At 43.0% G+C, this 16,930-nt stretch overlaps 2 protein-coding genes across 2 annotated transcripts in view; one reads left to right on the top strand and one right to left on the bottom strand.

Annotated features, from left to right (window-relative positions):
• Window positions 1-1,271: 1,271 nt before the first annotated feature.
• mogat2 (monoacylglycerol O-acyltransferase 2) lies at window positions 1,272-8,347 on the bottom strand. Its single transcript, XM_084473814.1, has 5 exons — window positions 8,214-8,347; window positions 4,646-4,850; window positions 4,183-4,357; window positions 3,544-3,743; window positions 1,272-2,162 (listed from the first exon to the last, which is right to left on the bottom strand). The coding sequence occupies exons 1-5, from the start codon at window positions 8,235-8,237 to the stop codon at window positions 2,008-2,010; spliced, it is 759 nt and encodes a 252-aa protein (XP_084329940.1). The 5' UTR covers window positions 8,238-8,347; the 3' UTR covers window positions 1,272-2,007.
• Window positions 8,348-10,443: 2,096 nt separating this feature from the next.
• The window catches only part of map6a (microtubule-associated protein 6a), a gene marked incomplete at its 5' end in the record, with an annotated part of 14,033 nt that continues 7,546 nt past the window's right edge, over window positions 10,444-16,930 (top strand). Inside the window, one exon of the mRNA XM_084474490.1 lies at window positions 10,444-11,177. Within this exon, the coding sequence (XP_084330616.1) occupies window positions 10,444-11,177 (734 nt within the window). The remainder of the gene's footprint in view (window positions 11,178-16,930) is intronic.

The raw sequence follows: 16,930 nt of genomic DNA, 5'->3' as shown, positions 1-16,930 counted from the left end.
GCTGTGCATGTGGTGCATTGGTGTTTCAATGAGCACATGTGAATTTTAATTTTCTTGATACATGATCAGGCAATGTGAACATCTTTGATGCGTGAATTAGTGTGTCTCATCCACCCAATGGTATTCACACACGATATCAAGGTCTGTGAATGAATGGGAACATTAATGAGGCCACAGTGACCCTTAACATAACCAAGGTAGTGTCCTACCTGGCAGCATGCACAAATGTTAAATTCTGATTTGGCTATCACCACACCACCACCACAAACCATGGCTTGTGGTTTATACTTTGACGTCAATATGACGATTACAGACACATTTTTATATCACTATCCGCACTATCATTATCACTATATGCCTGCTTTCCGTTGCCTATTTCTTGTCGCAAGAGTAGGGGTACTAACCCTGGTGTCCTGGCCTTATTCCCACATGGCTGCCTGCCTCTATTTGGACTGCATCGATCCTCGCCTCCACTGTGATAGTCTAGCCAGTGTGTGTTTTGGCACTGACCGGCTGCCATGCATCTCCCAGCTGGGTCCTCCACCTACGTGATGCCTGATGCCCCCCTCCGCCCCCCCACACTCACAACCATACAGACACTCGCTATGTAAAACACTTGGGGTGTCAAGAAAAAAATCGTTATAATGGCGGTTGGTTATTATTGATAATGACTTATTTCATCATTCATTTATACTTTTTTATATATATGACCAAATCCTGGACTTTCCCAGGGATATACTGTATTTCTGTGTGTGTGTGTGTGTGTGTGTGTGTCTCTCTCTCTCCTTCTCGCTCTCTGTGTCTCTCTCATCCCCTCTCTCTCTGTCTGTACTTCTCCCTCTTTCTCTCTCTCTCGCTCTCTATCTCTCACACTTTCTGTCTCTCTCTCTAACTTTACCTCCCTGACACGCTCTCTCTTTCTTTGTCTGCTCTGTCTAAACTTTCACCTAGCCCTGCTTCTCTCTGTCTCAACCTCCCTCTCGTTCTCTGTCCCTACATCCCTCCATCCCTCCATCCCATCTTTCTCTGTCTTCACCCCCCTGTCTGGGACTCTCAGCCAGGCTGTGTTGAAAGTGTATTGGTGGTACCCTGCCTAAAAAGATTGTGTCACTTGCCTAATAAAAAAGGCTGGCAAAGGTCATCAACAAATATTCCGTAATAAAATGTATCATCTGCCATTAGATTTAGCTGTTCAAATGAAAAGAGAAAGAGAAACATATGTTCAAAGAAAGCTCAATGTTTAAATAATTTAAAACTGATATTTTGAAACATTTAATACATTACAAATCATGGCATACATATACAGTTGAGATGAATGATGACATAGTGACATGAAATATAATGGGAATAAAAACTTTGATTGAACAGTATTTTGGATATCGGGTATACAGCCTTCACTTGGAAATAAATGACATATATTTCCTATGTAATTGAATATTACTTACAATAATTACAATAATTAGAATTTGTTTTAATGCATATCATATCAACCTTGTATTCAATAACGTTTATAACGTCTATTTTTAATCACAGATTCCACAGCCTGAATATTAAAATGCTTATTTTACCATGTACATGCAATCAGAATTGGGTTGGCAATGAAATTAAAAACCATGGTTTAGGTTTTGAGTTTAACACGTCTTCCTTGTTTGTAAATGTTCAACTCACGACCTGCCACCTTTTGCACTATCCTTTTAGTATAATATTATACTAATTTGACTAATTAGTATAATTAGTTTAATATGTAAAGTAGTTCAAATGTGCTCATGGACAGCATAATCCCAAATAAACTAACCACCAACAATGTTTGCAACAGTGAATCTTGTGTCAAGGCACGGGGCAGGTTACAATAATCAGCTATCAAACTTGTCCGGCCATCACAATTCATCCCATGCCATGAACCATAGCCTACCTAACTTGAGGTAAAAGACCTCTTTCTCAAAGCCTTCACCCGTATGGGTGCGTGAGCCATCCACGCCTCTACAGTTAGGCCTCTCTGATTGTGACTCAGACAAAGTTGAGGTAGGTGTCCTTTTCCACGCCGTAGTCGGTCTTGTGCTTGTCAAACAGGTTGCTCAGCTCATCCATGTAGTGCTGGTGGAGGGCATCAAGCTGCTCCACACTGGGCTTCTCGTTCTTCTCCACCCTGATTGGTCGGCCCACTGCCCGGGGGAAAGCAAGGACATTAAAATTGCAATATGTACTGTCTGACTGGTGTCTGGGTGACATGAATATTGTTGATTTTATAAAAAAAAAGAAGGAATCAAAGGTGATGGCCTTTATATTGGCCTTTCCTCTACTGAACCTTGGCGGAGGATGCTGTGTGCCTGGGCTATTGCATAGATATTGCAGCAGAGTGGTTAAAGGCCAGATAAAAATGAGTTCAAACATCTCTCCCTCTCTCCCTCCCACTCACTCCCCTCTCTGTTGTAATTTTTTGGCCTAACTAATGATGCTAAATTTAGAATGTGTTCCAAAATCAACAATTGGTTGGTAAATCTTGATGGTAGTTTGGTGGGTGTAGATTTTATAAACCTCTGTTGCTATGGGAAAACCGCCTATGAAGCAAAATCCAACCCAGCTATAGCCTTCAAGTCAAATAAGTAAAAGTCAGCTTTATTGTCAATTCCAACAAATGTACAAGACAAATAGAGGAATCTTAATTCCGTTTGTCTCTGACCCACGGTGCATTACGTATAAAAGGATGAAATTAGGTCAAATTAAATAAAATAAGTAATATTTAAATAAATAAATTAAATAATAGTGCAAAATAGTCTTCAATGTCAATAACATGGAAAACATAACACGACCAGGGCTCATATCTTTTCAAAATCTTGCCATAAGGGCTGCAGGCTATTTCTGAGCAAAAAGATGAGCAAATTGGAGCAAAAGGCACGGACAGAAGCAGCATCAATATCGGTTTCCCAAGAAAGAGACCTTATTATGGAAGAACCAACAGTGCCTTAAACAAATAGCCCTATGCTCCACTTGCATGTCAACTAAGGTAGAATTGATATACAGCCATATTAGGACCTGGCCAAGATGGATATGTTTAGAACAGCTATAAGTGACCAGCCATTCAAGTTTTGGTCTTCTTCTGTAGGAAATGTTCTACTTCTTCAGTATTATGAAACTAAATTGTAAGTGAGAACCAAAACCGGGTGTCTGAGATCGGCTGGAGGAGAGAAGGCAGTGAGAAGCATTTGCATATATATATATTTTTTTTTTACTTTTTTTTTACGTATAAGTAACCCAACCACCTAGAACTCAAATGTCTAAACCTCAACCTCAGTCTGTCTGGGTCATTGCATCATTGTGCTTCACTTTGTAGTTTCAGGTTTTACTAGCAGTTTTACTAGCAGGCTGAATTCATAAAAGATAAAAAGCTTTTGAGGGAATTCTGGGTATTGTAGTGCCAGAAAGCTCTATTCCGAATGGGACAGAAATGTGTTAATGACATTCAGTACAAACATCAACACCTTTGACAGTGCCATATTCCTAAAATATGCAATTATAGATAGTTTGATGGTAAACGTGACTTACCGACTGTGTTTATTGGTTTTCTGTAAGGCATCAGGCCAAAGGAGTACTGGAATACACCACGCGCGTGAAAGAGGGGCAAGGAGATGCCCATCACTGCCTGCAGCCTCTCCTGGATTGCGCGGAGCCAGGTGCCTCTTTGATTCCCCACTTGATCAAACACCTCATTCTCTCCAAAGGAGAATATTGGTACCAGATGAGCGCTAAAAGAAAGGGTGTAAGCCATTTGTTTTCTTGAATCCATGTTGCCGAGTTCTGGGGCCCTTCATGTTATGAAATTACTAATGATCCTTGGTTGACGGCGTGCTTTTACAGAATGCACCATGTGAGATGCAAACATGCCAAACATACATCAACTGGTGCAATGTTTCTGACACAGTAGCTCTCTCTTTAAAGACATGCATCGCAAGAGATGTTCCCATGTTGTGTGTTTCTGCATACATCTCCCTGCTCTGCTCTTGTTCAAATGTCTTTATTAGGAATAACCCCTTGAGATGACCCCATCTCGTTTTCAAGGGGGTCCTTAACAACATAAAGTACAATAACAACATATTGAGAACATATTTCTTTATAGCAAAAAAAACATCACAAAAAAAGAAGCAAGCAAACAAACAAAAACATCACACACAAACACACACATACCCGTGCTCCATGGCCAGTTTGATGAAGCCCTTCTTATCGGCCAGGAGGATGTTGTAGGTGCCAGGGTGAGCATCCAGGGCTTCTGGAGCTCCGCCCACTGCGATCACAACAGCGTTACCGCCCCCTTTCCTCTGCAGCATGTAGCTCGCACTCACTTTGTCTGACGGGATCAGACCTGAAATGCACAACCACTGTATGTGAGCCGTAAGCATGTAGCATGTCGATTCAGATTTTTTTGTTACACCTCTGGATGTACTTGATTGCTTCCCCCAATTTATATCGGTGTCCAATCAGATGTATGATTGATAGATGAACTCCACCCGGTCCATGGTAGGCTGGAGTATGAATCCATCTATCATGTCTGGGTTAACGCTCCCACTTGTGATGCCCCCAGTGGATACATTTTCAAAGGGCTTGGGGTCGGGGTGGCAAATTAGGGTCCTTTAAAAGTGCCGACACTGACCTGCAGACATGATGTAGTCTCTGAAGAACGGAGCTCTGAACCACAGCGGCAGCATCAGCAGGTAGCTGTCCAGGCCTGGGAAGAGACGCCTGAAGCCCGTAGAATGGGTGCAGAAGTTACTGAAGGCCCCAGCCACCAGCACTCCGTGCGGATGGAAGCCCAAGACGTAGTTGTTGCTGGGGTCCAGGTCTGCGGTCTTGACCAGCTGGAGATGACCAGAGAGACCAGAGTAACAACTTCAATGATTCTAATGTATTTCTACATGGCAGTAGACAATCAATGAAGGTCAATGTTAAACCTAACAGCGAGTGTGTGTTGGTTTCTGACCTAACCCAGACATTTTGATAAATCATTCACCCGTTCCTGCCTAAAACCAGTTTCTTAAGCTAAACATTGGATGAGGAAAATCTCCTACCAATGTACAATGTATTAGCAATTCATTATTAATGTTAACAATACTTTGTCATACAAGACAGGCTCTATATGTCCCATCAAGTTTGGGATTTGGCATGGGACATGTCTGGCACAAGCATATCGTTCCTTTGACATATTTACTTTGATTACATGGATCAGACACACACACACACACACAATCACACACACACACACACACACAATCACACACAAGCACACACACATACACACACACACACAAATAAACTTATAGAATGTCAGTTTACCGTGTTTACACTATATATAGATATTGTACCTTTGTACTGTATGCAAGGTCCTGATCTATCGCCCTTCAGTTACATGCGTTGGTGACATATATTCCATGTTACAACAAAATAATTAAAAAAAACAATATGTTTAGTACTTGTATCAACATAATTCATTTAATTATCATCATGAGCTGAATAGTATTATTGTTAAACTATAACTATAACTATAACGCCAGTTCTATAACACCTTTGAACTATAAATCTATCAGAAATGTAAACATGTTTATGTTTTTTCAGACTGTGATGATAAAGGACCTTCCCGATGATAATAGTTTTTTTGCTGTGATAACAAATTGCCCAAGAGACTATTAGATATGACAGACACATATTCACAGGTGGAGTCAGAATCACGGCTGTGCATTGAGATTAGGTAATCTATACAGTGTTCTGCCCTGGTAGGGACCGACCACACCAAACTCCACTCAGCAGATATCAGGGTACCAGAGGTCACGTCAACAGTATAGCCAGGGGGCTCGTCTGTCATGCGCGGTAGCTTGTTTGCGTGTCTTATGTGCGAGCCCTCCACGTCCAAAACAACATCCGCTCGCCGTGCGTCTGTATCAGCGGCTGAGATAAGTGTTCCAAGGCCACCGGGCGCTGTGTTTTTAACACATCCACACTTACTACAAGCCTGGGAGCCGTGCTGTTGTTATCCAGAGGGGAGATCCGCTCTGCACGTGGGGAGAGGGGAGGTGGGGAAAGGTGGAGGTAATCCATTCCATCCGCAAGAAACCTATTTGTGTCTGTTTTCACTTTTAGGATCCAATCCAGGAATGTATTGGGGAGATGGCAGTGAATACTATGTAGGCTACTATTAGTACTATTATGTTACTCTTTACTCATTTTGTCATTACTTTGGATATTGTTCCAAAGTCACTTACGGTGATACATTTTCGATACATGCCATGAATGAGGCTAGAGTCAGCTGGGGGGTTCGGGCATTTTGCTCAGGGAGGCCTACAGGTAGACGGCAGACATTGGAGGTTAGCATCCCATAATACCCATCCCTTCCTCCCCGTTAACACCAGTAAACACGTGTGGTTGGTTAGGATTCCCCGGAGCGTGCTTCTGGACAGTGAAATGGGTGTCCGCATGGATAGGACGTCAGAGATCAGCTGGTGGCGGCGGTCTGTCTCCAAGTCACCGCAGCGGAGATTAGAGACGGTGGTGCTCCGTGGAGGCGGGCGAGGAGGGGACAGTGTGTGACTGCACCGGCCTAACATTGAGCCCATTTTAATCTTAACGAGGCATACAGTCAGATGATGGCGTCAGAGGATGAGCGCCGAACGCGAGGTCGGGAAAATACGTGGAATTTTTGAGGGTTTCTTTTTTTTTTTTTTAAAGCACTTAAGTAGATTGGCTTAGCAAGGAAAGTACACAACCGTTATCTGAGCTCACATGAGAACTATGTAACTTTTTTTCTGTGTATGACATTTGTTCTTAAGGACATAGAATAAACATAGCAACTGCTGTGTGTTGTACTGGCTTTGAATATTTCCAACCAAACCAAAGACCTGCGCCCTGTGCATTGACTTAGATTGAGCCATTGCATTGTTTTAATCTTTAAGCCAGATACACGAGTCATTCAAAGCCAGTACCTGTAAATTGAGCACTTATAACCAACAAAGTAATAAGTTTTAACTGAACTAAGGAGGCATGTTTTTAAAAATACAGTGTGATGGTGTGGAGTGAAATCAATGTCATCCTTTCTGAACAAGTGGATTCTGTTGTTGATGTTGTCTGTCTTATCAGCACGGTTCAAAGTGTAAGTCTTGCTCAAGGGTAAGATGCAGCCCCAAAGTGGATTGACCTCGACAATGGAGTCCCTGTTACATTCAAACACTCTGTAGGAACTATCAAGGTATTACTTGATGCTTGACATATTTGTGTGTCGGTGTAAGTAAGTAAACTCTTAAAGGTTCATATATTTGAACTTGAGCTTCATCGCACACTTTGATCCACTGTCAAAATCAGCTTCAGAGCCATTCAGTAGGCCTATGAACAATTATTCCAGTGAACACTATGGTAGTGATTTCACAAACGCTTTAATAGATAGATGTGTTAGGCCTACTAAAGTTTGAATTGGTTAAGCGCAAATGATGGCAAAGACATTCGAGATAACGGCGATGTATTTATGTCTGTACACTGTACACTGTAAATCAATGGGTTGCAGTGACCTCTGGTGGACACTAAACCATCAGCAAGAGGACGAAGAGAAAAACTGAAATAGTAACCCACCCTCCACTTTTCGTAAAAACATTATGCAATTCATTGTATTCGTTTTAGTATTAGTATTCGTACTTTAGTATTAGTTATTCCATTTTTATATTGTTTGTTGTCACCTCGGAGTTAAGATAACAACACACAAATTTATTTTTGTAAACATTAGTATGATAATCCTACAAGCAAAATGTTGGCTTATAGGATATATACATATATGCATATACTTATATCTCTCTATATATATAATAAAAATAAATCGGACAAGCAGCATGATAAGCATTTCACACACACACACACACACACACACACACACACACACACACACACACACACACATATACACATACACACACACATACACACAAACACACACAATTACATTCACCCTCCCACACCTACCCCCCCGAACACACACACACACACACACACACACACACACACACACACAACAAACACACTTACACACAATCACATTCACTCACCCACACCTACACACACACACACACACACACACACACACACACACACACACACACACAATCACAATCACATTCACCCACCCACACCTACACACACAGCTACCCCCCCCCCCCCCCCACACACACACACACATAATGCCACACCTTTATAGGGAAGTAGTCCGTCATGTATTCCCAAAGTCGGAGGTCGCATATCCACTTAAATCGGCGTCCGCCCTTTGACGGCGTGTCATAGTCGTAGAACCACCAGATGGCGTACAGCACGCTCACCAGCCAGAAGCGTGTGAACACCAGGTACAAGAACAGCACGATGCAGGTCGGTGCTGGGGAGAGAGAAGCGAAGGTCCAGGGTCAGTGTGTAGCACTATCGTTTAGATATGATCCAGTTGTGATAGCAATAGTGTCAGTGAGGGTCAGTTTGTGTCGTTGCCAAGCCATCACACTTGTGTAAGTGTGTATGTGCAAAGAAAAGCACCCCCTCTATATTGCAGTGGGTATGAATTGCAAGAATGCAGTAAATAGAGTGGTACATGGAAGACGCCCTATGCATGATGAATGAGCTATGTGACGTGTTGTCCACGGTGACCACTGCACTGCATCAAGGGCAGCGATGCAGACTAGTCAGGGGCCACTCATGGGTCACCGAGGTGAACTTGTTTACCTCGTGTGCATGTACATTGATATATATATATATATATATATATATATATATATATATATATATATATATATATATATATATATACAACTAAGCACCTTGTATTGCAACTTTGCACGAAAGGCGCTATATAAATAAAGTTTGTGTTTGTATTGTAAGCTTATGTCAGTTCATATGATTTGAAACATTGTAACTTTGTGTTTGGGTTTTTCAGTGCATCTACGTGACACTTCTGGCCAAATGCCAGTTGTTTGACTGATTGACTCAGATAACGCAGATCAGATTATGTACTCTACACTATTGTTGAATTCTATGTCTCAGTCACTATGACTCATGACTTTTAATGCAATTCCAGCAAGGCTGTTTTCCAAGCAACAAATCTTGACGATAATCACAATTTCATTAAGCATTCACCCATTTCTTCCAAGTCATAGTAACGGCTTAACAGTACTACAGTATTAGGGGCCTAGTAAACTACATTATTATTGGCCTGCTGATGTCAGGGTGCCCTGCAACACATGTATGGACAGATGAACAGCGTAAAAACTGTCACTGTCTTGTCATCATCAAATGCTGGCGCATCTCTGTCACACACTCTTTACGAGCTACAACTTGGGTTTAAAAAAAACTACACCTGCGTTTACCTGGCATGACCCCATGACGCCCCCTCTGACGTGAACTCACCGAGTCCCAAGAAGGAGAAGACCCACTGCAGCACGGCCGCCGTCTGCAGCCTCCTGTCCAGGGGAACATTTCTCGGGGCGAATTCTATCTTCATTTCTCACGGAAAGACCCAGAACACAGGCGATGTTCCTCGATGGCCACCGGAGACCGAGTGAAGCTTTGGGTCCAAAGTCGTCTCCGGTTCCCCCCCACACACTCTTCACCATCGTCTCCCAAGTGTTTATTACTCCATATCTCCCACATGCAACCTTTGACCCATGGCTCTTCTTGGTTGGGTTGTTAAATCTCAATAGTGCAACATTTCAGTGTTGGATATTTAGATATGTTATCTATAAGCTAATCGATATCTCTCTGTCTTTCTATTGTACTGTTGGTGTTTGCTTTTGGATGTTTGGAAACTGACCAGTGTACCAAAGAGAGAGATAATTTCATGCAGCAATAATTGTGATTGACTATACAATAATTCTAATGATAATAATTCGAATTATTATTATTATTATTATTATTATTATTATTATTATTATAACACACGTATTATTATTATTATTATTATTATAACTACCGAATTGCCTATCTTAACGTGGTGTAAGATAAAGGCTATGTGCATATCAAAGCCTAATTGATGCGATGAGCTACAAAGCGTCCCTCCCACACGATACGCAGAGTGCGTAACGAGTCAGGTTGTTTTCCTCCGGTGCCGTTCTGAGCATCTAGGGTGGATGCTGAGCTGGCGGGCGGGGCTTCTCTATTCTCGCTGTGTGTAGCAGCTACAGGACCAGACCCGAGGAGGAGACAAGCGGAGAAGACAACGACCGAAAAATAAGCTAATTAGTGTTAAATGCGAGGCGATTTTGATGTGCACGATGGATGTCTTAAGTTGTTTAATTTGAACACATTGGAAATCATTTCCACGCAAAACCAACGATTTTTTTCTTGCACATCACTTATCAGGATACAAGGGCCCTTCGACCATAGGGGGGAATCGTAACAAATTGAATTGTTTTGGATCGAGGGAATCGAAAATCCGTGATCATGGCGTGGCCCTGCATCACCAGGGCGTGCTGCATGTCCCGTCTTTGGAACCAGCTGGACAAGGCTGACATTGCGGTGCCTTTGGTCTTCACCAAGTATGCTGATGTCTCCGAAATGCAGCACATCCAGCTGCAGCCTTCGCTCCATCAAAAACAGGCGCATTACCCCCGTGTGACCATAGATGCGCAACCCACCCGGGCAGAGCAGGGCTTCGCGGCTGGCTTACCGCGGAGGAGCGCCTCGGAGGAGCGGGTCAGTAGCTCCGTGATGCGCCAGGACTATAAGGGCAACTGGAGAGTTCGCCCCGAGCCTAGCTGTAAACCCAAAAATGAATACCACGGCCCGGAGATACCCTTTAACACCGAGACACAGTATCAAAAGGATTTCAAGCCGTGGCCCATCCCCAAAAGAGGTGACCACCCTTGGATTTCCAAACCCCCCCGCTCCATCTCCGTCGGCGATGATCGGGTCTTAGACCGGTCCAGACACCAGTCCAAACACTTGCTCGCCGAGGTCGACGGTGGCGCGGAGAAAAGCGCCATTGCTGACCAGGTGCAAGAGAAAGACATTTTCCAAAGTTACAGAAAAAAACGGGTGAATTATAATACCCAGGGGGAGAAGAAGGTAGTCATGAAAGTTGAAGGAGGGCCCACAACAGAGGGCCGAGGCAGGGCAGCAGTTGATGCCCTAAACAGACAAATAAAGGAGGAAGTGACCGGTGGAAGCTCGTACAGGTACGTTTACACGGGACGTTATCGTCCCCTTGTCTCGAATTATTTGAGGCAATTGGCGATGATCAATTGCCTCCTGATAAGCATTTATGATCAGGTGAGACTCTGTCCTATCAAGTATAAGCATAACGACTGGGACTTCCAAACCAGTTGTGAAGTAGGACTGCTAGATGCACGGCCCATCCCCTTCCCCACAGATAAAGAGTATAATCAATAAAGGTTAAGACTGTTATTCTATTAGGAATGAAATAGCCATAATCCTACACCACAGCTATCTGACATGGATTCGAACAGCTGACACACAGTAGACTTTGAGAGATGGTGGTGTTTGCATGGTTGAGATATGGACAGGATGTGTTTGATGTTTCTATCTGTTTCCATGCCTCCATACTTGGACCCGTTCAGCTGTAGGCTAGTTTATCAAAATAATGAATTTGTTTGTTTAAATCATTGTATCTTTGAAATTTGTGTGAATCTAGCCCTCCAATCAATCTCGATACACCTCTGATAGAGCCATCAAATGCATCCAAAAGTCTTGCTATAGCATTCCATGCGATGGCCTACAGCATATCTTGACCTCAAACCACAGATGTGAGGCAGGTCAAGGCCTAGTAGGCCGTGACCTTATCAAAACAAAGACATCACAAAACTACAAGGAAAATGTACTTTACATTGAAACGTATTCTCACTCCTTAATGCGTTAGTTCTAGTGAGGTTTCCCCCTTTAAGCTCAGTTTATTATCTATAGTCAGCCTTCGGTTCTAGAGAGTTAAACAGCTGCCGCTTACCAGACACATCGTGTGTCCAGTCCGTGTGCCACTGCTGTTGCATTGAGAAGTCGACTACATTGAGTGTACATTCAGAGAAACCAAGCAACTCCTTCACCACTTTTATTCACGAACAGAGGCTCTTCAATCGACATTCAACATTCGCCAGTAAGACTTATTCTATCGGATGTGGAAAGTAGCGAACGAGAAAAGTATACCCAATTGAATTGTATATACAAACATTGCCATGTCACACCATAGACAAAATGGTGTAAAGATCAACGCACACACTCTTGGCAGCTGTCTTGTCTACCCTGGTGCAATCTACTGCAATGGACCAGCGAGGGCCTCATGGTGGCTACTGGTCATCCTTCATTCCCCTTCCACACACATTGACTCGGGTCTACTGCTCGCACAGAAGGAGTCAATTGCTATGTATGTGCAATGTTTTTATGTTGTGTTTAAAATGTCCTTTTTGAGATAACCTCCTGTTTCAACAAGGCTCTACGTTCGTACGTACTGGTTGCAACCGGTTACATGGTTGCTGTTAAATCCTCAGTTCTCTTTTTCATCGGTTTCCCCGAAATACAGTAAATGTCATGTCTGTTTAAGGGGCAACAAGGCAGAGAAGAATGATGAGTGCCACTAGGTGCTGCATCGCTGGCAGGAGGGCTGGTACGTCCATAGCACTTCACAAGGTGCAATATAGGTCACATAAAAACAGTAACATACACTAACAAAGAGACTATAAATCAGAGCTGGGATGACGGCTAGGGACAGAACAGAATAGTGAGAGAACAAAATTGCTGTCCTTTCTGGAGCCCAGAAAATAGGGCAACTAAGACAAAGACATTGATATTTTCCTGATACAATAAATACAATAAACACCCAATTTATTTAATGTGATCTCTTAATTCCTTCTGAATGTAAAAGAACAACTTTTATAAGTGTGTTTTTTCTCTGCCCCATGCTTTCAGGATGAGGCGAGAACTCATTAAAGTTCTGACAAAGCGAAAGATTTGCTCGCAAATTTGCTTCAATACCATGATAAACTATTATTATTATGATGAAATAATAATTCAGTTATTTTGCCTCCCACCAAAAAAACAAACAAATAAATCAATAGCCATACTAGCCATTGGCTCTACCCTAGACACCACAACACCCCCCCCCCCCCCCCCCCCCCACATTTTGAAAAAGCTATGTCCCGTCCCTACCTCCAGTTTAACGCAGATGCTTCACGGAAGACGGCCCAAAAAATTCCATCTGACTTCCATTGGATGAGTCTCATCCCTCATTTTATAAAAAAGGCTAGAAATCCCAGACACAAAACATATTTTGAAAAAAGGTTATGCGGTCATTCGGATCTGACACAACACACTGCAGTTACGGTATTTTTGGTAGAGAAGGGGAGAGGTTTTGGATTTTAAAATGATCCTCTTTCGTGTGCCAACATAGCCCAGTGTTTATACTGACTCCTCAGTTTCTCTCACTCCAATCCATTATTCTTCAGTCTTGAGTCAAACCAATGATAGTAGTTGAGAAGGTAGTGGGATAATATGAGGTTGTCCAAAGAACAACTTTGGTTGTTGCACCAAATAGCTGTCTGGTTGTCTTGGTTGGTTATTTGGTTGGTTGGTCACTTGTTTGGTTGGTCATTTGATCAGTTGTTTGATTGGATGGATGTGTTAACCGTCAGTCTTGTTTCCTATTCTGGCATGACCACCTCTGGTAGCAGGGTCACCTGTGTATTATCACAATGGATAGTTTACTCTGCGGCATTAAGGGGCAGCATTAGCTCAGGGGGTAGAGCGAGTTGGCTGGTAACCGAAAGGTTGCTGGTTCGATCCCCGGCTCCTCCTAGCTTAGTGTTGAGCTGTCTCTGAGCAAGGCACTTAACCCTAACTGCTCCCGACGAGCTGGCTGTCGCCTTGCATGGCTGACGCCGCCATCGGTGTGTGAATGTGTGTATGAATGCGTGAATGTCAGGCAATATTATAAAGCGCTTTGGGTGGCCACTGGTTACAAAAACTGTGCTATATAAATGCAGTCCATTTACCATTTACTCTCCACTGCAGTTACAGGGGAGAGATCAGATTTAGATAGGGTAGCTGTTTAAGGTAAGCCAGGAGGCACCATGGCCACTTGCATGCTAAAAAGGCTTCAATCAATGAACACTCACACAGAAGACAGTGAGCAAGGTCATTTAACATCATCAGATTTCCAAAAGCATCTGTGGCATACAAATAAAAATCAATCAATATTATATACCATGTATATCTAAATACAACACAGCTGAGCTCCAACACATTATGAGAGGCACTCCCAGTGCTGGGTGCGTGCAGAGTGAAGAGAGAATGAAGTATTGGACTTTTGGGTGGAGTATGTGCAATCAATTAATAAATGTCCTCTTCAAACAACGAAGAGGATTCATTCATCTCTATTCATCTCTCAACCATCCCCAGTGGTGATATCTCCTCAGACTGTCTGAGTGGATGTGATTGCACCATGTTTAAGCCACAGCGGATGATTCTAGTGGTTCAACATTGTGAGCGCCCCCATGGAGTCGAGGGAGTCCGGAGGAACTGGCCGCAGACCTTTCTGGAACATTGTGGCATGAAGCTCAGCGGTGTGATACACTGGCCCGCTTCCAAATCCGGTCAATGCCAGTTTATAGTCCTAGCTGAGGACCCTTTAGCAGCGTGCACACACACACACACACACACACACACACACACAAACACACACGCATGAGTGCACACACACACACACACACACACACACACACGCATGTACACACCCACGCGTGTATGCACACACACACACACATTCATACACACAAACACACATACACACACGCGCACACACATTCATACACACACACTGTCCCTTGAAGGTTGCGTTCTAAAGCGGCTTTCTACCCCACAGGAAGAGGGATAAAGGCGGGTGATGGCGTAGCCGGGCGCATGGAGACGTAACCCATGGCAACAACACTCCTCTCATAACTTTGCTTGAGAAAAAGAGAGAAAAAAAAGGAAAGGCTGAATGCAGACAAAGAGGTTATGAACACTGGCTGTTGTCGGGGAGATTATTGTTCTGCTTGATGAGGAGAACAAACAGGTTTTTGGTCAAAGTTAAAATTCGATGATAATCAAACAGTTGGAGCAGCTCTGACTTGGACCAATAGGGATGAAGGATTGAATCCAGTGTCGGTTGTCATCCACTGCAGCTCACTAAGCTTCTCTCATGTAGCATGGGGCTTATTGTTTCATAAAACTTGAATGAAGTTTATAGAATCTCCAAAAAACTCGCTTTTTGGAGATTCATTAAGTGCATTAAAGTGGTTGATGACCATCACCTCATTCTATGCAACAGTCCACAATCAATGGCTTTCTCATTGTGTTTAACTGGAATGCTAGAATGACTGTAAAAGGCCACAAGCATAACAACTACACCCTGATTCATTTGAGAGAATGGACACATCTGTACTCTTTGGCCACTCAGGCAGTGGACACTTTGCAGAGTTTACGCAGCAGAACTAACGGTGCTAGGGGAAGCGTTGTATTTACTTCTGCACTTGTACCACGTACAGGCTGACCTTAGAGACACTGGCAGGATTGTTGGTCATACGTACGTGACCAGCAGCCACGCCGTGGTGCAGAACGCTGTATGACACTGCGTTCCCCATGTGCTCTCATGTTATCTTTATCATCTCTCTCTCTCTCTCTCTCTCTCTCTCTCTCTCTCTCTCTCTCTCTCTCTCTCTCTCTCTCTCTCTCTCTCTCTCTCTCTCTCTCTCTCTATCTTTCACTCTGATACACAAACACACACGCACACTGCATCTCCTGTTTGACTTGGCCATGGGCTCTGGACACGGTTGTGTAACCTGTCTGGTTGGCAGGGTCTTGGCCCAGTCCAGCATTACTGTAAAAACGGCCTTCAGTCCTCTTGTGAAATCTGTATCCGGGTTTTCTACCTCTCTTTACTTTAAGACTCCATCCAGCAGCCATTAAGACTATGATATAACAACATTTCACTCATCACTGAGCTTTAGATTGTTCTGAGATGTGAAGATTATTACATAAGTTACTGGACGAGATGGATGTAATGTATTACTCTGAGACAAGACCTTTGAGAATGTCTGACTCGTCGGAAACACATTTATAATGGATTTCTGCAAAGTCATGTACAATTTTGTTATTAGGTCAGGAACAACACAGAAGATATGAAATATAAGATCTGGAATAGGATAATTATAGTAAATTACATTGCAAAATACCAGCATAAATGGATAAAATAGAAAAGTTTCATTGGTTATATTTGAATGATCTAAACTCATACATTTATAAAGAAGTTTATTTTTCATATTAAAAAAACATGCTGTTTATTTTGTATTTTTTGCACAGTCACCACAGGCGGCCAGTCCTTTTATGTCGAACACACACCAATATCACAGCTCTGGCCTCTCTCAGCAGAGACCTTGGCAGACAACCTTCAATGCTGTTTCCTCTCCACTGAGCTGAGACTCCCACAACTACAGTCTTTCTCCACAGCATTATGGATTTCTATGTTATTTCATATTGGTGCTGACTTCCCTAATGAGTACAGTGTTCCTGCTGTCTCTCTCTCGCTCTCTCTCTCGCTCTCGCTCTCTCTCTCTCTTTCTCTCGCTCTCACTCTCTCTCTCTCTCTCCTCTGCTGTATCCGCCTTAATAATAGATTCCCTTAATTCAGTCCTTCCCATCACTGCCGTTGCCTTTGTGGGAGAATGAAACAGTGGGCTTTTCACTTGCCAGTTCAGCGGAACGGGGACCGTACATTGTTTGCATTTGTGGGGGTTGGAGTTTTTTCGAACAATTGCTGTTTTTAAGCAAATATGCTTGAAAAGCATTGGTCTTCATCCAGCGCCTGTCATATAAAAAATTACAACAAAGCAAAGAACAACGATGCAGTCACGCTTTCGAAGAGGGTGGTTGTTAGCAAAATGCT

The sequence above is a fragment of the Micromesistius poutassou genome, assembly GCF_964030765.1.
Source record: "Micromesistius poutassou genome assembly, chromosome: 10".
NCBI classification, from domain to species: domain Eukaryota; kingdom Metazoa; phylum Chordata; class Actinopteri; order Gadiformes; family Gadidae; genus Micromesistius; species Micromesistius poutassou.
This window is presented reverse-complemented; position numbering and strand designations above follow the sequence as displayed.

What these genes read in the sequence shown, in the direction of transcription:
- mogat2 (XM_084473814.1), bottom strand. Translation starts at nt 8,237, where the DNA reads ATGACGGACTACTTCCCTATAAAG. An exon ending in AGACTACATCATGTCTGCAG is followed by an intron (nt 4,358 to 4,645) that starts GTCAGTGTCGGC and finishes TGTGCATTTCAG; the next exon opens with GTCTGATCCCGTCAGACAAA. An exon ending in AAAACCAATAAACACAGTCG is followed by an intron (nt 2,163 to 3,543) that starts GTAAGTCACGTT and finishes TCCCCCGGGCAG; the next exon opens with TGGGCCGACCAATCAGGGTG.